This window comes from Lynx rufus, unplaced genomic scaffold (assembly GCF_022079265.1).
Source record: "Lynx rufus isolate CCGP_SWC_20201006 ecotype Redwood Valley unplaced genomic scaffold, mLynRuf1.p SCAF_1, whole genome shotgun sequence".
NCBI lineage: Eukaryota > Metazoa > Chordata > Mammalia > Carnivora > Felidae > Lynx > Lynx rufus.
Window position 1 is genome coordinate 227,221,470 of NW_025814823.1, and position 25,958 is coordinate 227,247,427.

The 25,958-nt window shown below is 45.1% G+C and overlaps 1 protein-coding gene across 1 annotated transcript in view; it reads right to left on the reverse strand.

The window, feature by feature from the left end:
• FBXL7 (F-box and leucine rich repeat protein 7) overlaps positions 1-24,878 on the reverse strand; it is a 388,632-nt gene extending 363,754 nt beyond the window's left edge. Inside the window, exon 1 of the mRNA XM_047074402.1 lies at positions 24,762-24,878. Within this exon, the coding sequence (XP_046930358.1) occupies positions 24,762-24,798 (37 nt within the window). The 5' untranslated portion in view covers positions 24,799-24,878. The remainder of the gene's footprint in view (positions 1-24,761) is intronic.
• Positions 24,879-25,958: the final 1,080 nt, after the last annotated feature.

Genomic DNA, 25,958 nt, shown 5'->3' on the forward strand with positions numbered 1-25,958 from the left:
ACTTCAATATTCTATGACTAAATTCAAAGTGTTAGTAATTACAGAAAATTGGGCTAGAGGAGATAAAACCTTGAACATAACTTTTAAAAACTGAAATGAAAATTACATTTTAATTGAATCTCCTATGATAAATAGATAAAACAGCCAAACACACCCTCTGAGAAGAGATAAAATTCAGTGTGTTAGTAAGAAAAAAAGAGAATTCACTGACCCACAGCAATTCATTGCATGAGTTGCTGTTACGGTCTGTCACCAACAGATAATAACACCAACTCCACAAAGTACATTCTAACGCTTTATAATCCTACCAGGTTCCGGTTAAGACAGAGATGGGTCAGCAACAACAAGTAGTAGAGAAATCACACACACACACACACACACACACACACACACACACACACACACATACACACACACACAGAGATGCACAAAGACAGTTCCCATTTTGATTCTAAACAAGAAAAAGGAAAGCAAAAGATAATTCTACTAACGTGGAAAGAATGTCTTGGGTTTCTCCAGAAGAGGTTTATTGGTTCATTACAGAAACGAGCCCTTCCGCCTCCCATGAAGGAAGCATCATTTACGCACACGAATGGCCCATAAAATCCATTCCTCCGTTGAAGTATATTTCATTGCCTTAGTCAAGCCTTTTGCTTAGAGTAGCAGGAGGGTCAATATTTCCAATCCCCAACTCTGCCCCAACTCTAATCTCCATTGAAAGCAGTCAGGGAGTCACAGCTCTGGGGTGCCACCTGCGAATCTAAACCACGCCACCCCACACACGCTCAGGTTATGCGGTCGGTGCAAGAACAAAATGAGCTGTATAAAATGTCCTCGTCTAGTTTACTGGAGTTTTATGACTATATTTGCTTAAATGACAACAAATAAAACCTGAGAGCCATGCAATATCTAAATTAAATCCACATACCATCTCTCCTAACACTCACATTAACTATGACAAATAAACCGTCCCCTTAAATAGCAAATCCCTCCAGTGGGCACAAGCTGATGTGGTAGAAACTGCTGACTGTTCCCTCAAATCCATTCTCTTTCTCCAGTAATAGTTTAAGCTGAACACATCCCACCAAGCTATGGGACACCTTCCCTCGATTCACTTGCAGAGTGGGGGTGGATGAATGGCTCCATTTGGAGCATAGGATGTGAACAAAAGTGACGTCATCAATGTCTGGGTCATGTGCAACCTGTAAGAAGGCCACTCGCCCTAGCATTCTGTCTGTTCTCCTTCTAAACTGGAACACGTATGCACCAAAGACGCCGCGGGTAGGCTGAGCCAAAAAGATGGAAGGAATCGCATCCAGGTATAATTTACAGAGAAGAGCCCCGTGTGCAATCTGGACTGCCCACCTCCCGGATATTATTACAGGCAAGGGTTTTAAAATCCTTTCATTTACTGTATTTTTGTCAGCCCTTGTTTTTTTTTTTTTTAATGTTTCTTTATTTTTGAGAGAAAGAGAACGAGAACGAGCAGGGGAGAGACAGAAAGAGAGGAAGACAGAGGATCCAAAGTGGATTCTGCATTGGCAGCACAGAGCCCAACGCGGAGCTTGAACTCATGAACCATGAGATCCTGAGCAGAGCCGAAGTCAGACGCTTAACCGATGGAGCCACCCAGACACCCCTGTCCTCTCTTGTTAAAGCAGCTTAGTTTTCCCCTAATAAACTCTGTGAAACCTACTAGTTAGTGCCATTTACCCCAGCTTAAGTCCTCTGTAACAGGATTTTCTCAATGCTGGAAGTGCTCCATATCTTCGCTGCCCAACATAGTAGTCACATGTGGAGACTGAGTCCTTGAAGTGTGGCTACGATGCCTGGATAACTGAGTTTTTAATTTTATTTAATTGTAGTTAATTGAACTTTTAAAAGCTACATGTGGCTAGTTGCTAGTTACTACCCGATTGGACAATACAGTGTCTGGAACATCTAAAATAGTGAATGTGCAGTCAGAAAGAACTATTATCATCATAGAAAGACCTGCTTTTTAAAGCTTAGAGATTTTGCTAGAACATCACAGAATAACAGAAGGCTTCAAACCACAGTTTTCTCAAAGTAGCAACAGACTTTGGGCTGACACTAAAGGAGGAAGTGCTTAGGGTTGTACCTCCATTTCATTTTTTTAAACGTTTATTTATTTTGAGGAAGAGAGGGGGGAGTGGAGAGAGGATCGCAAGCAGGCTCTGTGCTCACAGCACAGAGCCCAATACGGGGGGCTCGAACCCACAAACCGTGAGATCGTGACTTGAGCGGATGTCAAACGCTCAACCGACTGGGCCCCCAGGTGCCCCAGGCTGCACCTTCAGTTCAAAGCTGACATGAGCTCCCATTTCAGTATGAAGGACACCTGGCATTCTTTTACACTATCATCAATGTGCTTACCCTCCATAAAACTGAACGCAGCAGATTATTTTTGTTGAAGAGATAAATGCAAACAGTTAGCATCAATCAGCCTAACCAGTAAGTTACTTGCTTTTATTCCATAACTCAGAGACCTGCGACAGTAAGAGTTAATTTAGGGATATTCAGAATACCTTCTCATCGATTTGGGTACTCGTTTTGTAAAGCTCCACTCTGGAGAGGTCAAGGTTGCATGTTTATTGTAAAACACTGCAAAACTCCAGGAAAATACTTGTGTTGTGAAGGAGACAAAATGCCATTTGAAACATCCATCTGAAACATGTAACTGAGGCTCTAAATACAATTATGAGAAACAAATAAACCAAACCGGGCAGACTGCCCAGCGACAAGAGTCAAATATAAACTTTGGAGAGACAGAGACACAGAACGAAGAGAGAGTGGTAAGTTGGGGGGAAGGGAAGGGAGGATAAGGGCAAGAGAGAGGGGAACGTGTGGGGGAGGGAGCCCCCAGGGAGGGTGGACAGGTCATCTAGAGCAGTACAAATAATAAAATACTAATGAAGGAACAAATCAAACAGAAAATTCTGGCCCAAAGCCTTAAATGTACTCACAAAAGCCCTCATTTAGGCGCTCCTATGGGGATTCACATAGACACCTATAAAATGTACATGGTTTTGGCCCCTAAGTGGGTTGATGAGAATCTTAAAATGGAAGCCCCGGGGCTCCATTGTTGGATGAACCTTACCAGCAATAAAAACAGCATTTTCTGATTACGATTAAAAGTTTCAGATGAATTTGAATATCTGCTCAGTAGAAAGACACGTATCATTGTTTAAAGATTTAACCAACACGGGGCACCTGGATGGCTCAGTCAGTTGACTGCTCTTAATTATGGCTCAGGTCAGGATCCCGGGGTCATGGGATGGAGCCCCACGTCGGGGCTGAACATGGAGCCTGCTTGAGATTCTCAATCTCTCTCCCTCTGCCCCTCTTCCCCGCTCACATGCTCACTGACTCTTGCTCTCGCTAAAATTAAAAAAAAAAAAAAAAAAAAAAAAAAAGGCTTAACCGACCCAAATATGAAGCAATAACAAATAGAAACATACAGTTTCATTACCCCTCAGCCTGTAAGCATGGGTGGAAAGAGCAGCCTCATTCTTTCAGGGAAATCTGGGCGTTTCGTTAGCCTCCTTTCTGCAATAAGATAGGAGCATCACCCTTCGTTGACTTTTAGGACTTGGAGCCACAAAACTTAAGTGTCACAACAGCTTTAAGTCGAACGACATCACCCCAAGAGGGGCAGGTTCCGTGTGCTCAGAGTAAACAGCTAAAATTTTCATTTCCCAAAGTGCACGTGTCTGAAACCGTACTGTATACAAAAACATACCCCAGATGGACAATGAAGAATAACTGGCGAGGGGCTGGATGAGGAGACCCAGCTTCTAGTTGAAGCTCTACCTTAAGTCCGGCTTACTAATAATAATAACAGCACCCAATTTCATTGATTCCAAGCCCCGCCCTCTCACTGTCCATTTCACCTCCATCTGACAATCCACAGGACCTTCAAATCATTGTGGCAGATCACACCATGATTTTGTGAACCCTGCCAGTCATGCATTTTGAGATCCAGAAAGCAGTGGCGAAGAAGCAAAACGGATGAACGTTTGGGAAGGTGGCGGGGGGGGGGGGGGGGAGGGGGAGAGAAGAGAGGGAAGAAAACCACGAGAGACTCTTCAGGATGGAGAACAAACTGAGGGTTGATGGAGGGAGGCGGAGTGGGGGGTGGTCTAGACGATGATGGGTACTGAGGGGGGCACACGTTGTGAGCAGCACTGTTGGATGTAAGTGAGGAGTCACCGAATTCGACGCCCGACACCACTACTGCCCCGTGCGTTAACCAACCAGAATCTACATGAAGAACAAATAAAAACTCACAATGAGGGAAAAAATAAAGGAAGAAGTGGCCTCACGGTATCTCAGATTTGACGAAATGCAGATCATTGTAGACCAATAGCGGCATTTGCTGTGTCAGACGCCACGGCTTCATACCTACTCATTTAATCCAGTCCCTGACAACCCTCAGAGGGAAAAACTGCTACTAACTCCAAATTCCAGGTGTGCAAACTGAGGCAGAGAGGTTACGTAACTCGCACAAGATCACGCAACCGGTAACTGGCAGAGCCAGTTTGAAACCCAGGGAGTCCAACTCTTAGCCACCGTGCTGGCTATTGTACCTCATAGGGGACATTGCCAAAGGCTTTTCCAGCATTCGGTGCCTCAACTTCCTGTTGGTCCCCGAAGGGGAGAGCACTGAACTAAGTCATCCCTCGAGTCCCATCCAGCTTTAAAACACAGGGTTCTCTGGGGGCGCCTGGGTGGCTCCTTCAGTTAAGCGTCCAACGTCAGCGCAGGTCATGATCTCACAGCTCGCGAGTTCGAGTCCAGCGTCGGGCTCTGTGCTGACAGCTCAGAGCCTGGAGCCTGCTTCAGATTCGGTGTCTCCCTCTCTCTCTACCCCTCTCCGGCTCTCACTCTGTCTCCATCTCTCTCAAAGTAAATAAACACTTAAAAAAATCTAAAAAAACTAAAAAACACACAGGGTTCTCTGACATAAATGAAAGCAGATCACAGCCGTAGGATGGACACCATACTATTAAAGAAACAAACGATACTTTAATTTTAATTGTATTTCTCAAATTCCTTACAAGATACCGTTATTTCTTTCCATGCATAGGGAAAAAAACTTACAGGACAAAACTGGGGCGTTTTTGTTCTTGCTTAAAGAACAGTGATTTCAGACAAAGCAGATATTACCCACTAGGAATCATTACTTCTGTACCACCTTCTAATTCACCTACCTTTTTCAATTTCTGTGGTGTGGGACATTGGGGGACAAACTGAAATCACAGCAAATCTAGACCTTCCTAGGAAGTAGAGAAATAAGGTGTCTGCGAGGTTTGAAGACAGACCTCCTATTAATAGGGAACGACACTCCGATTTGTAGATGCTCGTGCCATTTCATACAATAATGGCAGGATTTGGTGCATAGCATAGAATTTGGTCTATGTCCCAAATAGGAACAATAAAGTACACATATACATACACATACACGCACACACACACATACTCACACAATTTGCATTATGTGAATAGTATTCTACATTGAATCAAGCAAGGACTCTTGAAACAATGGGATTTTCGCCACCAAGTTTAGAGCCTTTACAAAGTCCATTATTGGGGCGCCTGGGTGGCTCAGTCGGTTAAGCATCCAACTCTTGGTTTCGGCTCAGGTCATGATCTCATGGCTCGTGAGTTTAAGCCCCATGTTGGGCTCCATACTGACAGCATGGAGCCTGCCTGGGATTCTCTCTCTCCCTCTCTCTCGGCCCCTCCTCTGCTCTGTCTCTCAAAATAAATAAACTGAAAAAAAATTTTTTTAAGTCCATTATTGTATGAAATGGCACGAACATCTACAAATCGGAGTGTTCTTCCCTATTAATACGAGGTCTGTCTTCAAACCTCGCAAACACCTTCTTTCTCTACTTCCCAGGAAGGTCTAGATTTGCCATCATGAAAAGAGAGCTCAGACTCTTTTCCAGATCCCTGATGCAATTATAACTCAAAAATGAAAACTTAACCAAAAAATAAACCGCATTCTAACTGCCCTCCGTCAAGTGCGATCTAAAGGGACTGTCCAAAAGAGGGAGAAATAGAGCATAACCTCCACCGCTCCTGTGACTTCTTTCAGCTATAGACAGGAATTTCCTGTTTCAAAGATGAATTCCAAAAACAACTTTTTTTTTCCCAATTTTCTAAGTTTCTGGCAGAATTTACTCAAAGTCGATCCACTAGTTTCCTGGGCCAAATCAGGAGAATTTAGAAAGTGTGAAAGTAGCATTTGAGGTAGATACTGACTTGGCTACCTTAAAAATAAGGCTCTGATGGGGCGCCGGGGTGGCTGAGCTGGTTAAGCATCGAACTTCAGCTCAGGTCACGATCTCACGGTTCGTGAGTTCAAGCCCCAAGTTGGGCTTGCTGCTGTCGGTGCACTCTGCTTCGGATCCTCTGTCCCCTCGCTCTCTGCCCCTCCCCTGATCTCTCTCTCTCTCTCTATCTCTCTCTCTCTCTCTCTCTCTCTCAAAAATAAAGAAGCATTTCTTAAAAACTGGAAAAATCAATCAATCAATAAATAAGGTTCTGATGAGGCCACCTGTCTCGCAAGTGGCAGTGTCCATCCAGATTCTAACTCAGGTTGTTTGGCTCCAAAGCTGTTGGACCAGCACCTTGCTTTTCTGGCTCCCCCACTAGACCCTCTGAGTCAGTTTGCAGAGGACACGTGAATGTTTTATTCATCACTGTATGTCATGGGCAAGCCAAGATAGGTATTGACACATGGAAGGAAATCAATAAATATCTGCTAGCTATATGAATTAATAAAGGAAAGAACAACTTGGGGTGGACAAACGCCCAAGTGGATCAGTCCCTGAAAACTTGTCCGATGGGTGGGAATGACCAAGGAGAAAGGAAAGGCCAGACTAACTGTCCTGGCCTGGAGACAGTTACTCAATGGTAACTCACTTCAATCAGAAAGTTACGGTAGGTGAACGATTGTGGCCTGCAACCACCCAAGCCTGAAGGCAGAGTCTTTCTAGAGTGTCCCATTGCACTCATCTCCTTAGCCAACTAGTCACCAAGTCCTGTTCATTCTACCTTCTTTTCATCCCTGAAACCCACACCAGCCTCTTCAATCATTATACCACTGCATTAATTCAGATATTTATCTGCTCACATTTACCTATTCTTCCTATCTCCCACCACATACTACATTAGGATCTTGATGCGGCTCAGTGAAAAGCACCACTTTTTCCCACCCAGGTTCAAAACAAATTGAGGAAATAATTTTAAAAAGGAGTGGCAGGGGCACCTGGGTGCCCCAGTTGGTTGACAGTCCAACTCTTGATTTTGACTCAGGTCATGATCCCAAGGTCCTGGGATCAAGCCCCTTGTCAGACTCCATGCTCAGCTTAAGGTTCTCTCTCTTTCCCTCTCTCCTGCTCTCTCTCTCTCGTTCTCTCTAAAATTCAAAAAAAAATTTTTTTTAAGGAGTGGCAGATAGAAAAATGACACCTGTGTTTCTGAAAACTCTAGTTCAGAAGTTGTGGTTTTAGGTCTACGGCTAAGTGGCTAGCAATGAACCCAAGGGCTGGCAGGCATGAGACCAAAGCTAGTCAGTCTACTCATGGAATTCTATTCAAAGAAGAGCTTCTGCCAGAGAAGGTGCTCCCCAAGGGCATTTCCCTCTCAAGAGGAAAACAGAAAGGAGCTCAGATGTTGACTGCATTTCTCCCAAATTTACCAACAGGTAAATTCTCCAGGCCTGGAGTTATATTAATGACACTCTGTCCACACGGAAGTAAACACAAGGAGCGGAGAAGAGTCATCCACAGGCTTCTCCAGTGATCTCTGTAAATCTGTCCACGGCGGACGTCACTGAACCTTTGCCACTGGCTCCCTCCTGCCGTCCGCCTTCGTCATCTTCCACAGCGACGCAAACCTGCCTACCTTTCCAGGTGTGATGTTCCACTTGGACCACTCTCTTCTCCCCTGTAGCTCACCCAACGGTTCCTGCCTCTTTGCCTGACCTTCCGTGGTTCCGCTCACCTCCTCCTTCTCAGCCATACCGGGCAAGCCCTTATTCAACTTTTTAGACTCAATTCGAGGTCATCTCAGATAAGAAGTCCCTATGAACATCCCCAGCTAAGGGTCATCACAGCCAGGCTTGTGCCCTCCACTACGTGCTTTAGTGGCCCCCTACATGGCTCCTCTTGTACTATGTTATATCCCACTCACTAGACTGGAGACCCTAGGGTGAAGATCAGCTTCTCACGTTTTTGAATCTCCCAACGCCTAGCACAGATTCTGGCACAGGGATATCTACAAGTATTTATGAATTCGAGAGATGAGGGCAGCTGAATTCAAAGTAGGACATAAAACTTCCATAGAAATAAAACACCGCTGGCGGGGAGGCACCTGTGTGGCTCAGTAGGTTAAGCGTTTGACTCTTAACTTCAGCTCAAGTCATGATCTTACAGTTCGTGCGTGCGAGCCCCACGTCAGGCTCTGTACTGATGGTGCGGAGCCTGTGTGGGATTCTCTCTGTCCCTCTTTCTCTCTAACCCTCCCCTGCTCACTCGCTCTCTCGCTCTCTCGCTCTCTCACACAAAAATAAATAAATAAACTTAGAAAAAAAAAATTCCATAGTGGTTCAGAGGGAAGAAAGAGGAACGCCAGTCAGGAATGCCTGACGTGTTTCCTCAAAGCAAGGGGTTAAGCATCATAAACAAAGATGTATCTGGGGTACTTTGGCGGCCCAGTCGGTTAAGTGTCGGATTTAGGCTCATGGTTCGTGGGTTCGAGGCCTGCGTCAGGCTCTGGGCTGACAGCTCAGAGCCTGGGGCCTGCTTCGGTTTCTGTGTCTCTCCCCCCCTCTCTCTCTGCCCCTCCCCAGCGCATGCTCTGTCTGTCTCTCTTAAAAATAATAAACGTTAGGGGCGCCTGGGTGGCGCAGTCGGTTAAGCGTCCGACTTCAGCCAGGTCACGATCTCGCGGTCCGTGAGTTCAAGCCCCGCGTCGGGCTCTGGGCTGATGGCTCAGAGCCTGGAGCCTGTTTCCGGTTCTGTGTCTCCCTCTTTCTCTGCCCCTCCCCCATTCGTGCTCTGTCTCTCTCTGTCCCAAAAATAAATAAACGTTGAAAAAAAAAAATTTTTTTTTAAAAATAATAAACGTTAAAACAAATTTTTTTAAGAAACAAAGATGTATCTGAGGGAAATCAAAGAAAATGTCATTGGTAGGTAAGCACAGGAGAAGAAAGGTCCAAGACAAAAAGGACCAGTGTGACAAAAGACACAAATCTCGGAAAATAAAAGATACGCTCGGGGCACTCTGAGGTTTCCGGTTCGGCTGGGGTACAAAGTGCATACAGAAGGGCAGCCTGAGAGAAAGCTGGGAAGGCAATCTGCCTACAGCATACATAGGGCCTTGAGTACCAAATAAAATAAATTTTGACTTAATTTACAGACAATGGGAGTCAAAGAACATTTTCCAGAAGCAGAGCTGCTTAATTATGCCAAGGAAATTGTATAAAATCTGCATCCTTGTAGTAGCAATAATAACAAACTAATAATTTGCTTTTCAATTACTTCCAAATTTCTCAGGATCATAGTGACGCTGCGCTTATAATAGTTTGATAATCTCCATGGAACATTATTTGAGCATAATAAAATGACTAATAAACTATTTAGGATGATCCTGAGACTCCATATTAATTTGTAGTCATTTTTCATTTTGCTTACGACTATTTCAACCCACTGCTGCATGTTTCATCTGTTTAATGAACGTGTACTTGCCACCGGTCTATCATGTAATAAGCCTTGCCAATTTCCCAATTCTCTTAATAGCCAGTTAACACGAAATGCTGATTTCAGGCAAAAACAACTATGACCATCTGTTTCTACTTCCTTTTTCTTCTTCACTGTTCTACTACCAACTGTGGTGAGCTGCAGCGATCACTCTTCAAAGAACAGTGGACAATCGGCAAAATCAGACCACGTAGGAATTATTGAGACGTCGCATTTCAGTGCCAGAGCTGAACAAATGGATCAGACAGATGAAGGGTCTCTAGATCCATCTGCAGTCAATTCCGAGTTATAGCAGCAGAACGACTCTGAACAAATTCCAATATGGCTCTTCAAAATCAGCCCCAACAGCAGCAGACAGGTATTACGAGCTCATTTTTGCTCTTTTGCCAAGTAGCTACGCGCTATTGGTCAAGTCACTTTAGGGTAGGAGGCTTGCTTTCCTAATCTATACAGTGACAGGATGAGACTATGTCCCCAAGCAGAAAACCAGTCCCTGTCTCTTACCTCTCAGCTGAAGACTCCCTTTAAGGACAGCCAGGATTCCCAGGAAGAAGATAATTTTCCCAGCAGTGCCAGGCTGCCCTTGACCACCAAGAGTAGCACCTTATTCTAACTTCTCTGTTGTCTTATGTTTCCCCGGTAAACAGTTTCTGTGTAGATTTTAGGTGCAGTTTATTGGGAATTAGGCTTGGGATCACACTTACAAGAGGCAAGGGAGAAGGCAGACTGGACAGGGACAGAAGGACTCCGCAACACAAGACTCAGCCAATTCCATGGGGAACGTGGACCCAAGAGGGCCCTTCTGAATTGTCCCAAATGGTATTCCGCCTCAACTAGTCATGTGATGGGGGCCGCTCCTGGCCTTGGGTGACAATAATTTCTGGAGAGGCACTGGGCTGTGAGTTATCAGTACCAAGACCCTGTGCAGCTGAGGGTCTGAGAGGGTCGGTCCTGCAGAGGCCACAGGGTAGAGAGGTGGAGCGGACATGACATTCACCTTGAATCTTAAGTAAGAGGAAAAGGGTGTGAAGCATGGTGACGAACAAAGACATAGATTAAAAAGAAACTAAGAGAATCCATGTTAGTATCCTAAAGCCTTGCTCTCTGCAGGCCTTGGCAAAGTTGTGTCATTTCTTTGTGCCTCAATCTCTCTGTAAGGTGATCTATGGTCACTTTCACTACTAAAATTTCCATGACTGTATTCCATATTTCATTCTTGGTCAACATCCAAAGGTTTTCTGTTAACTACCTTAAGACTTACAAATATGGCTAAGGAAAGAAGAACCCACCCATATCAAAAAATCTCCAGTAGCATCTGAAATTCATCTTCAATGACGGTGAAGAGATAATCAGTAGTAGCAGCAAATTCAAATCTGCACACCATGGTGGACACACAGCAATCCCAAGATGAAATCAGATTTGCAGGCAACAGCCTGGGGATTTCGACATTAGACTGACTACAATTACTCAGTTAGCTGTATCTTTATTACCCGTGCTCCCCCTTGTGAGGCAATTTTCCTTACTGGAGGTAAAGCAACCCCAAAGCAAAGCATTTAAAACTGATCCTTTTCCTGTTTTTATTAGCCCGTATCAAAGAAATGACTATTTGAAGCACAACCAAGAGGAGGGAATTGGCTTTTTATTGCTTAGTTCACGTTCTTATGGCTTTAGGAGTAGAGAAAGACTCCCCAAGGAGACGCTGTGTCTCAAAACAAGCTCATAGGATAATCAACAGGAGAGGTCTTTCAAGAGAGCTGGAAAATAGAGAAAATTATTAAAATATAATTAAATAAGCAGAGGGGATACAAAATGAAATGTCAAGAGTAAGATGTTCAGGACAGAAATATCAGGTCTTGAAATTTACTTTCATACGAGTATATGCAATGCACATTGTCCAAATGGGGTGACGTAAATCCTTCCAACCAATGGAGTAGCCATTGATCTTGAAAAAATTTTTTTAAAAAGACAAAAATGAGCATGTCAATGTTGCCTATGATTCCGAATGTACATTCTGCCACTTCAAAGCAAATGTCAACCAGGCTCAGTGTCATGCAATGTAAAATTCCCACCAATGAGATATTACATCCATTCATGTGAGCAGAACACACATTCGGGTAAACAAACGAAACCATACAGCTTCAAGTGGATTTCAGGTCATAGAACTATTTCAAGTCCTTGTTCATACAGTACGGTACCTCTATCCTAAGTTCCGTCTCAAAAAGCTCCTGTGTTGGGCTATTTGTTTTTTCTTTCACCCAATTCCTACGGTATCCTTTTGTTTGAAGCTATTCCTCTAACATACCATATTATTAGAGAAACAAATGCCATTTTAATTTTAGTTGTATTTCTTAAATTCCTTATAGGATATGTATTTCTCTCCACCCACAGGGGGAAAAAAATAGGTGTGAAGAATAATAGATTTCACTTAATTTATAGAAAAAGGTTATTTAAATATGGTTTCAAGTACACGAACACATCCATATACCACACACACAGCTCAATAATGGTTTTTTTTTTCCTCAATCACTTCTGATTTTAGTAATGTGGGAAGCCAGAAGCATAAGATCTAGAAGCCATTCCAATCATGCCAGACACACATAATAACTTTTATATTTTGCATAAGAATAAAGATAAAAATGGAGACCCAAGGCACTTAGCGTGAAGTAGAGCAATATACAAATTTAAAAGGATTTAGAACCCTATGGACGTTTAATCCAGAGAACACAGGGCCAAAGGAATCGTTTCTTAATTTAAAGATCACATTTTATAAATGTGTTCTAGGTTAATGATTTGCTTAAATTGTCACATAAAACCAACTTCCAAGTCCGTTTAGGCAAATATGACCCAACAATATACTTTTCAATAAAATATACACAGCAGTGTCCCACTCAATACTAATCACGAAAACAGTTGCAATACTGTAAGGCAGTGAAGTCAAAGTCTTCAACAATTGCCTTCAGCAATCCTAAAAAACAGACATTTCATTGTTCCTTAAATACACAAGTTACACTATTTCATCCATAAGAAGATGGCACTGCCTGATAAAAAATAAGGGTCCAAGTTAGAATATCCTCGGAAGAAGACACGTGTCCAGAAAAATTTGTTTTTAGAGTTAAAATGTCTGAGTCCCAGAAACACTCATGAAACTACTACAGCGTTTTCATGAGCCTTTCTTAGATCCAACAAAGACCATGGCCACAGATTCATGTTCATTTCATCATTTAACAACAAAAACGTGTATTTCAGGCCTACTCCATGAGCAGGGTTGCAGTCACATCTGGGGGAGCACATGTAGGATGAATAATGAATGAATACAAAGGACCAAGAAATAGAAAAACAAATGAGACTAAGCTAGAAGACAGTGCCTGGAGAGTAAAGCAATTAAAGACTAAATGAACAACGCGAATTTCTATCACAATGGTAGAACCTCACTGACTTCATACCAACTCATCCTAAAAGACCTGCCCCAGGCCCTCACCACTTCCAAAGGCCTCTGGGAAAGGTGGTCATTCAAAAGCAAAGGACACAGAAGATGGAAGAGAACCAGGATTCCTGTCACGCTCAGAGTCCCCAGTTTTAGGGGTGATTCTCTGATCTCCCAGGCAGTGACATAACTTTCTCTAAAGCATCCGGAGCAGACGTTGTCAGGGAGGGAAACACCCCCAAGCCCCACCTGAGTTTTGCCAACTAGCAAGGGCATTCCAAACAATAATGTCATCTTGCTGTGAACATGTTTTGTTTTTTATGTGTATTATTTTTGAGAGGGAGAGCGCGCGCACGCATGAGAGCAAGAGCTGGGGAGGGGCAGGGAGAAGGGGACCGAGGATCCAAAGCGGGCTCCGCAGGGACAGCAGAGAGCCCCATGCAGGGCCTGAACTCACAAACCATGAGATCATGACCTGAGCCGAAACTGGATGCTTAACTGACTGAACTACCAAGCCCCCCTCCCTTGTCACCAATATTTCCAACAATTTACTCTGCATTCTCATTCTGATCATCTCATCACCATGAGGCTGCTCCCGCACACCCACGGCTGAGTATGACCACTCGGAAGGCAGACTTCTCTGCGTCTAGCAGAGCTGAAAAGCGATTAAAGGATGGAGGCTTGCAGATCCCCATTTCTATCCTGGGGTGAGAGCAATTTAAAATACCGTCAAAGGCACCCAGGGGCCCGGCTGGTTACGCATCTGACTTTGGCTCAGGTCATGATCTCAAGGTTCCTGAGTTTGAGACCGGCACGGGGTGATCTCAGGCCCCGCTTCAGGCGAGCTCTGCTTCGCTCTCTCTCCCTCTCTCAACCCCTCACTCACTTGCACCCTCTCTCTCTAAAAGTAAATAAATAAACAGATAGATAGATTAATAAACAAATAAAATACTGCCAAGAATTCCTGGTGATAACCCTCTAGCATGATTATATTCTAGTTTTCCTGTAGCACTTAAGGGGGAGTGATGGTATCGTGGAAAGTGTAGTATATTTAGAATCAAAATGACCTCACCTAATCTTCAGCGTAAAATCAAAGCAAGTCACTTACTCTGTCGAGGCCTCAGTTTCCTCACCTATAAACTGGGGATAATGACGGACGCCCCTTCCACCGTCCCTGTGACGATAAACAAGATTAATGTCTGAAAAGCTTTATAGTTTCCAAAGCAATTTCAGAGACATACTTATGGAGAAGTCTCCCAGGAGCTGGCAAAGGAGAAGGCCAAATTCCCCAGTACATATTGGAATAATTCTCCGTATTAACAGCTGTTTCAAATCCACGGTTCTGCAACCAGAGGGAAATAGAAGGTAGAACCCATCGACTATTGAGGGAGGAAAGGAAACGTGTGCACCTTTCTTAGTCCTCCGCTAGCTTTTGTTTGGGAGCAGGTCCCCAGGCTACCCAGAACAAAGGCCAGTGACAAGTACATAATGCTGTGGAGATTCCAGAGGATGGCATTTCAGGCAGACGGTACAGAATATCCTAATTACAGAATATGCTAATTATTTCACGTGCTGATGCCATTATAGATGCTCGTTAGCCCGCCAGTTTGTCGGCAGATTGTTGCCAAATGAGCAGGTAATCTATCCCTGGGAGACCCAGGTCAAATGAGTTGAGAGTTTCCTTCAAAACACATCCTTCGGGGCGCCTGGGTGGCTCCGTCCGTCAAGCGTCTGACTTTGGCTCAGGTCATGATTTCACAGTTCGTGGGTTCGAGCCCCGTGTCGGGCTCTGTGCTGACAGCTCAGAGCCTGGAGCCTGCTTCAGGCTGACTCTTGATTTTGGCTCAGGTCAGTGACCCCAGGATTGTGGGATCGAGCACCCGCCTCAGGCTCTGTGCTGGGCATGGAACCTGCTTAATATTCTCTCTCTCCCTCACACTCTGTCTCTCTGTCTGCCCCTCCCCTGCTTGTGCCCTCTCTCAAAAAAATTAAAGAAAATTAGAAGAAAAAAAAAGTTTTCCATTTTGGATCTCCTAATCCATAAAACTGTCACCATTTTTTTTTTTGTTTGTTTAAGGGCTACTTCTCAGCCACTGCAATTCTCTGAAATACACAAACAAAACAAAGATTGGGAAAAGTTTTGGCTGCACACCTACGATGTCCAGGCAGGAGGGGGTCATGTGCACAGCGGAAAGGGCCACAGACTCCAGCACCACCAGGGACTGCCGTTGTCACGGGCCGCTCACCAGCTGTGTGCCCTGGGCAGGGACGAGCCTCTCGGCTTCCCTGTTGGCACCTGTAAAATGGAGTCATCAGTGCCCCCTGAGCGGCTGCCATGAACTACAAGAAAAGTGTGTGTAGAGTGCACGGAGGGGGAAGGCAGCACCTAATAAGTGCTCAATAAATGTGAATTACTATTACTAAACTGACAGCAAATAGAATAAACTTGGAAATACTAGTATTTATTAATCATTTTGATCTGTGAGCTCAGATTTTTTTATTATTTTTGAGAGAGAGAGAGGGAGAGAGAGAGTGTGTGTGAGCAGGGGAGGGGCAAAGGAGAATCCGAAGCAGGCTCCAGGCCCTGAGCTGTCAGCCCACAGCCCAACAAGGGGCTTGAACCCATGAACCACGAGATCATGACCTGAGCCGAAGCCGGGCACTCAAACGACTAAGCCACCCAGGGGCCGTGCGGGCTGAGATGTTTTTAAGAAAGCAAGAGTTGAGCACAACATTGATCCTGTTCTTTACATTAGGAGACAACCATTGCCCTCATTCCCATTCTCTCTGAATTTGTTCTTTTCCCCCTTCCTTGAACTTGCGTTCCTTCTTCCAGGGCACGCGAGGTCTCCTACCTGCTGCTCCTTCTGGGCTCTGACCTCCGTCTGACAGTTAGAACCCGTCAGGCCTGGCCTTTGACTTGGGCTTAACCCAGATGCTACCATGATCTGACCCGAGTACTTCACCGGGCCAGCGGGTTGTACTACATGTCTAAGTAGCCTTTTCCTGACTTCTCCACCTTGCCAAGAAGTGGGTTACTTGCAGCCAGAAGGTCAATCCACAAGTACACGAATAATTCCTGAAATTTTTCTCTAGAAATTTTGATGCACTTTCCACGGCTGCATCTGCTTGAAAAATGCTGCAAAGGAATTTACCACAGAAAGGGTAGCAAACAAAAAATGTTTTAATAACATTTCTACACATTGCTCAAGGCTTCTAACGTTACAATTATGAGTTCATGCAGTGTTAACAACTGTTTTTCATTTTGTTACTGGTTTCAAATTTAAATAGGAATTGATAGAATGAGCACATCTAATGCAGGACCTAATAGAGATTTACGGCTCCAGAAACAGTCTACACTTCTTCAACCATGGAATGGGGAAAATGTTGACCATGTGTTTATACTTCATTACCGAGGAAAATTCAGAGATGGTTAATGATTATTCATGTCAGACGTTTTAAAGTTGTCCATCTTTGGGGTATTAACTAGCACATTTTTTTAAATGTTTATTTATTTTTGAAGGAGGGAGAGACAGACAGAGCAGGAACCGGGAAGGGGCAGAGAGAGAGGGAGACACAGAATCCAAATCAGGCTCCAGGCTCTGAGCTGTCAGGACGGAGCCCAACATGGGGCTCAAACCCACGAATTGCGAGATCATGACCTGAGCCAAAGTCGGACACCCAACTGACTGAGCCACCCAGGCACCCCATTGGCTAGCATATTTTAAGGGCATCTGCCCAAAGGCTGCCATTCTCCTTTGTGGCAATGTGCATGTTTGAGAGGGACCCTGACTAGGGACCCTAGTGAGATGGTCCCGCCCTTTTCTGAAACATTTCAAGGTCCTCACTTACAGAACCTGCAGGAATCACTTTCCATGAAATAAACCACATGAGGATTTGAGGAACAACTAGGGAAAGTCTCTCAACAAACATTTAGCTTCTCCCAAGGGTCTAAGCTACGGTCAATCCAACTCACCTGTTTGTTGCTGTTGTTTCAGAAACATCCTTTAGATACTTCTGGAAGTGCAGGTACTATCCAGAGCTGTCCTCGTTTAGAGAGTAACTCTATCCCTATTCACACTTTCCCCTGACCACTTACCTCCACACTTAGCACACGTGGGGAAGCAGGGTGCCCCTGTGAATCAGGACTTCTCATCTTGCTGCCTAGCTTCTCAGAGACTGAACGTTTTTAGAGCAAGTCTATTCTCCCTGCAGATTTAATGCCGTGAGTAGGTGGAATCAGGGTCCGAAATTTCTGTAACTAGAACCAAAAGAACGAAAACAAAAAAGAGCTACATTCTGGCAAAGGTCAGCTGATCTGGCCTCCGTTACTACACAGAAGATCTGTTGCTACGTCTCACTCATGGTACACATCGTGCGGAACAAAATACCAGAGCTTCTTAGGAAGATGCTGTCTTTGTGTGATCCCAGGCAATTTGCAGCTTCTGATCGAATTTCACTAACCAGTAATGCCAATTAAAAGTCTTATGTACAAGGTAAACCATGTATTCAAGACACTCAACATGAGCACAGTTAAAGGTCTTGCTTCAAGTTCAGCAGATCAACATGTTTCAAGGTTAATAATAAAAGTGAAAAGTAACACCATAGGTAGAGTCAGTGTCTGTTACTACACTGAAAATACGGACAAGTCACTTATCAAACCCAATTTTTGGTGCTGGAGCTTATGTTCACAAAAGGCAGGAAAGTCAATAAAATCAGTAGATTTTTCGAATTAACACCTAAATATATCTAGCTAGACATAAACACAAACATGTAACAGGTGGAGACGAAGAGAGAGAAAGAGAATAACCCAGGGAAAGTGGGGAAATATTTTTTAACACCTAAAATGATAGAGCTGTATTCGGGAGAGGGGAAGCGAAGCAGTAAAATGAGTTAGAATCAAACAATAACCCTTTATCAAACATAACTTCACATGACCGAATATTTGCAAGGGAACTGGGCATAGGGTCCTATAACATACCCCTTGGTCAATGCAGAAATCTCTAGCACATCATCCTTTAATCACCTCCTTCCCATGTCTGATGACTCACCCAGTCACTGGGAAGCCTATCTCAGAGGTGGTCAGCTCCAATCATGGGGTCTTACTCAGACTCAGCCAAATCTACCCTCTAGTAACTCAAATACAATTGGTCGTTGCTAGGCATCTTGCGATTTAATTTTTTCAGCACGACAGTTCTTCAAATACTATTTTTTTAATGAATTAAGTTTCTTTTTTTTAACATTTATTTATTTTTGAGAGAGAGAGAGAGAGAAAGAGAGACAGAGCATGAGTGGGGGAGGGGCAGAGAAAGAGGGAGACAGAATTCAAAGCAGGCTCCAGCCACCCCACCCCCACCCCGCCCCACCCCACCCCACCCCCTATCAGCACACAGCCTGATGCAGGCCTCGAACTCACTGACCTCAAGATCTTGACCTGAGCTCAAGTTGGAAGCCTAACCCATGGAGCCACCCAGGCGCCCCTTTAATGAGTTAAGTTTCTAAACTTCATTTATTCCCTTCTTCATTATTCAGAGAATTGACTCACTCTTGATTTTATTCAAGATTATGTCATATATTTTAATACACCCTTAACACCATCTTAAAATCCCTATCTAGACTGCCCCACCAGTTACACAGCCAAGTAATTTGCACAGCTTCCAGAGGGACACCAGTAGATAAAGGCTGAAGGCAAAAGTTATTAGTTACTCAAAACCAATCCAGAATTCGTTTTCTCTCAAAGGGCAGAGGGAGTCAAGACAAAGCTTTTGTGAGTTGATTCTCAGGGGAAAACAAACGCTCCCTCTCTTTTCCTTCTCATCTTAAACATAAAACATTCCCCAAATCTCTGAAAATCTCTTCTCACCCTCAGATCCAAGATGGTCCCAGGAGCTACACTAATGCTTTGATTTAAACCGAACAGTAGAATCAGTACAGTTTCTCTTGATTGTCATCAGAATGAAATTATTTACTGGAGGCAAAAGATGAAGACCTATCTCTATCTAAGAACTTTGGAGATCTTTGGGGTTGTCTTCACATATCCAGTGAAGTCAGGCAATATCCCCTGGTCCTAGGCTTCTCCGACCCAAAAGCAGTCACAACACAGCTAACGTAATATAATTAGATAAAAAGATATTTGCAAAGATTCTAGGCCAAAAAAAAACAAATGCCCAGTGACCAAAACTGACTCGGTTCCACTGTAGCTATTATGGAGAGCTAATGATGTTACACTTGCATAAGATGATGACTTACGCTCCCCAGAATAGAACGTATTCACCTTGGTATTACACAGTGGTTCCAAGTTATAGTCAATGTGCTACCTGGACGGATCCTCAAGGATCAGTCTTCAACTTCCTTTAAGTCCTGGTCCAAATGTCAACTTTCCAAAAAGGCCAACAGTGACCGACTAAAATTGCAACAGTTCGTCCTCCCAGTCTCCAAATAATCTGATGACTGTTTTTATTCAGAGACATTAGCCCCTTAGAATGTATCACAAGGGTGACTGAATTACTGGGTGTGTACGCACACGTTAATTGTTCCACTTCCCCTCCCTCCCAACGTGCATGCGCGCACGCACGCGCGCACAAACACCTACACACACACACACACACACACACTCACGAAGAAAAGATTGACAAGTACAGGATCTTACTCCGTTTACTGATGTATCCCAACTATCCAGAAGAGTTCCTGGCACATAGTAAGAAATAAGAAGTCAACACACATTAGTTGAACGAACGAATAAGTGAATCTGGGCTTAGACAGACTTGGCCGGGAGTCCCAGTGCCACCTACACCAGCTGTAGGACCTGGGGGAAAAGGTCATGTTCTCTACAGCTGTGTTTCCCCATTGGTAAAATGAGGACCTTAGGAGTGCCTGCCTTTAGGACTGTCATGAGGGTTACGTGAGTCAGTGTACGTCAATGGCTTAGAAGAATGCTTGGACACAGGAAACTTTCAATAAACATTAGCTGCCATTATTATCATTATTCCAAGATCTGTTTCCCGAGGTGGTGATGGATTAGTGATGATTTATGTGTTCAGGCAGCTGACTATCCTGATATCCAACAGCACAGGTCTGAGACGGTGAAAGGGCACCCAAGGCACTTGATAAGAGCAGCAGAGAAACCAAGAGTCAAACCCCATCACGGTGTCCTCATCAGCTCCAATTCAACAACACCCAGGATTTTGCAAAGGAGCTGTTAACTGCGTATTAAAGCTGAAACTACTGAGTAAGTGAGGGTGAGGCTCAGACACCTTAAAAGGAAGGGAAAGCAGCCGTCCCTTCCTACTAGAACAGGGAGATCTGTTTCTTTGACTTAACTGGAGTCAAAGCTAATGGTCACAAGCTTCACTCCAACTCATTCTCCAGATTTCTACACACAGGCTGAAATTGACACCTTATGAAAGAAGATAAAGGGGGGAAAAAAACAGCCTTCCCTGAAAGCATTTATCAGAACATCCTAATCATTTAGACATTCATGTATGTTTCTAGAAATCTAAAGATCAGGATTGGTATGGTAACTTTTTCCTGGAGCAAAATCCAAGTTGGCAGTGGAGGGGAGAAGGAGATGGGGTTACAAATTAAACCATTAACCTGAATAGTCACTGAGTATTTAGCAAAACAAAACACTTTGGAAACACCCATTATTTACACAGATTTTGAATTTAGGAAGAAAAGCAGGGAGTCCAGGACTGATTTATTAGGAGAGGTGAGGGGTGGGGGGAACAAGTGAAGAAGACAGAGGTGAAGGAAAAGAGGGTGACAAGGGGGGAGGGGCGCTTATGGATTTCATGGCAGTAACTAACAGTCTTAACTTCCCTATTATGATATTCCCTATATATTATATTTACTATATTCCCTATTATAACACACCTCCCAAGGTTAATCTCCATTAAGTGGTCCATTAAGGCATTAGGAGAGCAAAATAAAATGAATGACCATGTACTCAAGAATTAGATCTTGACAAGTAATGCCAATAAGGAATTTCTCTCCTCACTCGAAAGAAAGAAAGAAAGAAAGAAAGAAAGAAAGAAAGAAAGAAAGAAGAGAAAAGAAAAAGAAGAAAGAAAAGAAAAGAAAAGAAAAGAAAAGAAAAGAGAAGAAAAGAAAAGAAAAGAAAAGAAAAGAAAAGAAAAGAAAAGAAAAGAAAAGAGAAAACCATGATTTCAGGAGAACTGAGCAAGGTCACAGAAGCTAAACTGAAGCGGGACTCAAATTTACAGACTCCCAAATTAATGCTCCGCCCTACACAAGAACTTCCCCAAGTTTTAACAAGTACATGATAAATGATTCAATTCTAGGAGGAGCCCAAGATTCTGCATTGTTCACAAGCTCCAGGGTGATGCTTATGCCACACGCATCCTTGAATTACACAGAACTGGAAATGTCTGCCCTGTTGCACCTGCTACGGTAAGCCTCAGGAAGCATTTTTGTTGTTTTAATGTACAGAGTGCTTTTCAGTAGCAGGAGAAATAAGATTACATAAGAAATCCTGAAGTTTTAAACATTCCAATAATTGAACACTCACTGTAAAAGGAAGGTGGCTTGCATTTACATTGGTGGTGTCAACCCTAAAATATACTTAAAGTGCAGATTTTTCTTTAATTTTTTTTTAACGTTTATTTATTTTTGAGACAGAGAGAGACAGAGCATGAACGGGGGAGGGGCAGAGAGAGAGGGAAACACAGAATCGGAAGCAGCCTCCAGGCTCTGAGCTGTCAGCCCAGAGCCCGACGCAGGGCTCGAACTCATGGACCGCGAGATCGTGACCTGAGTTGAAGTCAGACGCTTAACTGACTGAGCCACCCAGGCGCCCCTAAAGTGCAGATTTTTAAAGTATACTCAAACACCTATGTTTCAAAGTGGAGCGGTCTCTCACTGCATTCTATGGATATGCATCCACTAATAATTCCCCCCTTTCATTTCAAGTTAGGTATGGTTTGAAATAAATCTCTGAAATAAATCTTACTTCAAAGTATACCTAACTTGTACTAAACCTACTGAAACTGTCTTAAGTCTCAGTCTCCTTAATGGAGATACTGTGTTGAAGGGTTGAGTCCACTCTCTTTGAAATTTGACATCTTAGATTAAAAAACAAGGTGACACTGACACGTTGAATTCCAACAGGCTTATTTGCATGTATGTTACCACCCGTTGACACACTGTAACAAAGCTGACCAATACCAATTACAGTTGACCTTTGTACAACCGGGGTTTGAACTGTGTGGAGTCACTTACATGTAAATTTTTTTTATAAACACAGTACGGAATTGCAAATCTATCTTCTCTTCCTTAAGACTTTCTTAATAACATTTTCTTTGCTCTAGCTCTAAGAATGCAGTATGTTCCACATATAACATACAAAATATGTATGCATGAGTAGAAATCAACTGTCTGCTATCAGTAAAGCTTCTGGTCAACAGTAGGCTCTTGTGGTTAAGTTTGGGATGCGTCAAAAGTTATACTCAGATTTTAGACTCCAGGGGAAGTTGGTGCCCCTAAGCCACACATTGTTCAATGGTCTACTGTACATATGTTATAACCCTATTTAGGAGGGGTCTAATGTCACTGGGGGAAAAGATGTTTTTTTTAAGTTCACGTTACTTCTCTTTCTCTTATTTTTTCCTTACCGATCACAGAGGAATCTCCCAGCATTTGAACAGAGTCTATGAAAACTAAGCACAATGTGTCCCTCCAGCCAAAACTCAGTTACCGCCCGAAGCTTCCTATTGGTTCCCCTGAATCAGCTGAGCCCAAGAGGCTTTCCCTATAAAAAGTTCCACAGTGTATCTAAATCTGATCCCAGTAAAATTTCACTTCAGCCGAAGTGAAAATGCAGAGGTAGCATTTACGGATAACAGCTGGAGATCATTAGTTCTCTGTCTCTCCTTTTCTCTCCCAAGGGTTGAAAACTCCACTGTTCAGACAGGAAGTCGTCATACACCACACACTGCACCATACGAGAACGCTGGGATAGAAGAACAAGTTGCAGAGAATCAGGGGTGTTGGGAGTGGTTTCATTCAACAACACAGAGCCCTGATTCCACTTAACTCTTGGGGCGTCCTCCCCACGGCCCAACAGTGTTCAAGGATCACAATGTATGCACATCCAGAATTGACAAGCACACATTTTACGCCCTGAAAGCTTTTTAATACTCAGAGTAAGAAGGCTTAATCTTTCATTATTCCACAAATTTTTAAAACATTAAGAAGTTCTGGGCAGTGGCCAAGATTCTCCAATAATCTTTGTTGGCATATTTTCGCATGGGCTATTTAAAAAGACAACTGCTAAACTTTTTTTGTTTTTAATTAAATTATCAAAAAAAAAAAATCTCTCCCACAAAACTGCCCAGAATAAGGAGACTATATATATGCAATTCAAAACATTGTGATCTGGAAAAGAATGATTTAAACAAAAGGTTCTTGTGGGTATGGTTTTTTTAGGGCGGGTAAATTTGCTGTAATTGCGCAAAGCTGCTGAGAAGGAACACAGACACACACGGGGATAGACATCCACGTTCTGTGACCACACCTCAAAGTTCTGAACAGGATGATAGAAGTTTCCCTAACACCACATGCTGAATAGCCACTCTGCATTCCTACCAGTCTGCAGGCGCTGGACCCGGTTTGTAACAGCCTGCCCTGGGGAGGGGGTGGGAGGGGGTGGGAGGGGGTGGGAGGGGGTGGGGGGGGGGCGTTATAAAAGCGATACTGTCTCTTCCACTCCCCTCCAGCCAAGTTCGCGAAAGACAAATCTTCCCAACTTTTGAACCGCGGGAAATGCCTATGCAGGATGCAAATCGGGGGCAGGCTGTTAATCAACTCGGTTACAATACTACGGTTTTATGCAAAGAGGAGGAGGAGCGAGGGAGAAGCCAACCCACACATCCATCATCCTTTTAGGGGTAGGTGGAGTTTAAAGTTTCCCCAACTTCCAACTTCCCACTTGACAGGCAATATTTCTGTGCAATTTCCAGCCCCACGTAACAGATGGTCCTTAGCCCGTCCTGAGCCCCGAGAGAGACCAGACAAAGCCCCCGGCCACTCCTCGCGAGGCCCATAGGTGGTGTTTCACGAAACCGTCAGCTCAGGGGCCTTGAGCTGAGAATGGAAACTTAACTTCTTCTAACAGAAGTTGTTCCTGCTTACAGGAGAGTCCCGGGGACTGGAGCACAAAGGCCTGGGAAAGTTTTCTCAGCGTTATTTTTCAAAACCGTCTTCCGCCATCTGCCAAACCATCGCCCTAAACCCCAGATGCTTAGGGAAGGAAAGTTGAGGCACATGTGCTCAGAAATACGGCAGAAATGCAACTCGAGCCCTCCCAAAGACAACCTGGGAAGTTGCTTAAAGAGCCCCCCACGGTGGGAACGCATCCTCGGGGCCCCCGAACGCTCAGCGCCAAAGGGAAAGGTGACGGCCCCGACAGGGTGCCGAGCAGGGGTGCGCCACGGTAGCGTGCGAGAACCTTCCTCCCCAGACGGGAGGGCGAGGGGGAGAGAGAGGAGGGGGGCGCGATCCGGGAGGCTGAGGACGGGCGGCCCACTCACCCTCACTGCCGTACTGTTTGCCATTGTTCGCGCCCATCCTGCCGCCGTCATGCCCGCCGTCTCCCCGGACACTCCATAGCTGGGGCGCACCGCCTGCGCGCTCCGCCAGAGGAAAGCCCGCCCGACGGGACCGTTAGCTGCGCATACCCCACGCTCCGGGGCCAGGCTCCGGCCGGGGGCGGCCCCTTGCACTCCGGTGGGAGGGGGCGCTGCGTCCCCGCCTGGCACCCCCGATGGCTCCGGGTGGGGCCGGGGGCAGCCGCCGCTCTTAGAATCCGCGTTCCGGGCCAGCGGGCGCAGCGCCGCGGAGAGCCCGCGCCCCGGGGCCGCCCAGAGGCTCGCCGCGCCGCCGCCGCCGGGTCCCCATCCGCCCGCCCCGATCCCTCTGCGGTGGGCGCTGAGCCGCGCGGGCGGCCGGGGCTCCCCGGCTCGGCCGCCTCCTCCCGGCGCCCCTGCGCGCCCGCGGCTTCCCCGGGGAGGGCGCGGCGGCCACTTGTTGCGGGTGCCCCGAGCGAGCAGAGACTCGCGGCCCGGCGCCGCTCGCCCGCGGGCCGGACTTTTGTTAGCGCCAGGCGCCTCCTCTCGCCGCCCAGCGTCAATCACAGCTGGAGCCCCGGGGAGGAAGGCCGGCCCGGAGATGCGCGGCCTTTTAAAGGGGCAGCGCGCCTTTTCGGGGCTCCGGCTCCCGGCCCCGGCCTCGCCGCAGGCCCGGGCGCCACCGGGGAAGCAGTTTGAACGGAGGAACGCGCTCCTGGCTCTGTTTTACTATTGTTCTTTTGCAGGCTTGGCCCCCGACTTGTAAGATGAGCTTCCAGGCGTCGTTTGGAATCCCTTGGGTTTGCCTGCCGATACGGCCTATTTTGGGTGCGGGGTCCTTTAAAATAAACAGGCACCGGAGTCGGGTTCTGTCTGACAAAGTCAGGTATCTCTGCGGGCATTCTCCTGTGGCTCCCACGTTTGGGGACTGAGGCGGGGAATGGAGGAGAGAGGGAGGGAAAACTTGAGGGGAACTTAGCAGGGAGTCACTGGAGAGCCAAAGACATTCCCCGCCCCGGTGGAAGGTTTCCTGGCTGAGAACTTTTAAGAGCTTCCTAGCCAGGAAGTGTATTTTTCTCCCCGTTTCGATGATTTTTTTTTTTTCCTCCTCCTGGTTGGTGATATCCTTTGTTTAATACATCACAACCTCTTTTGGAGACT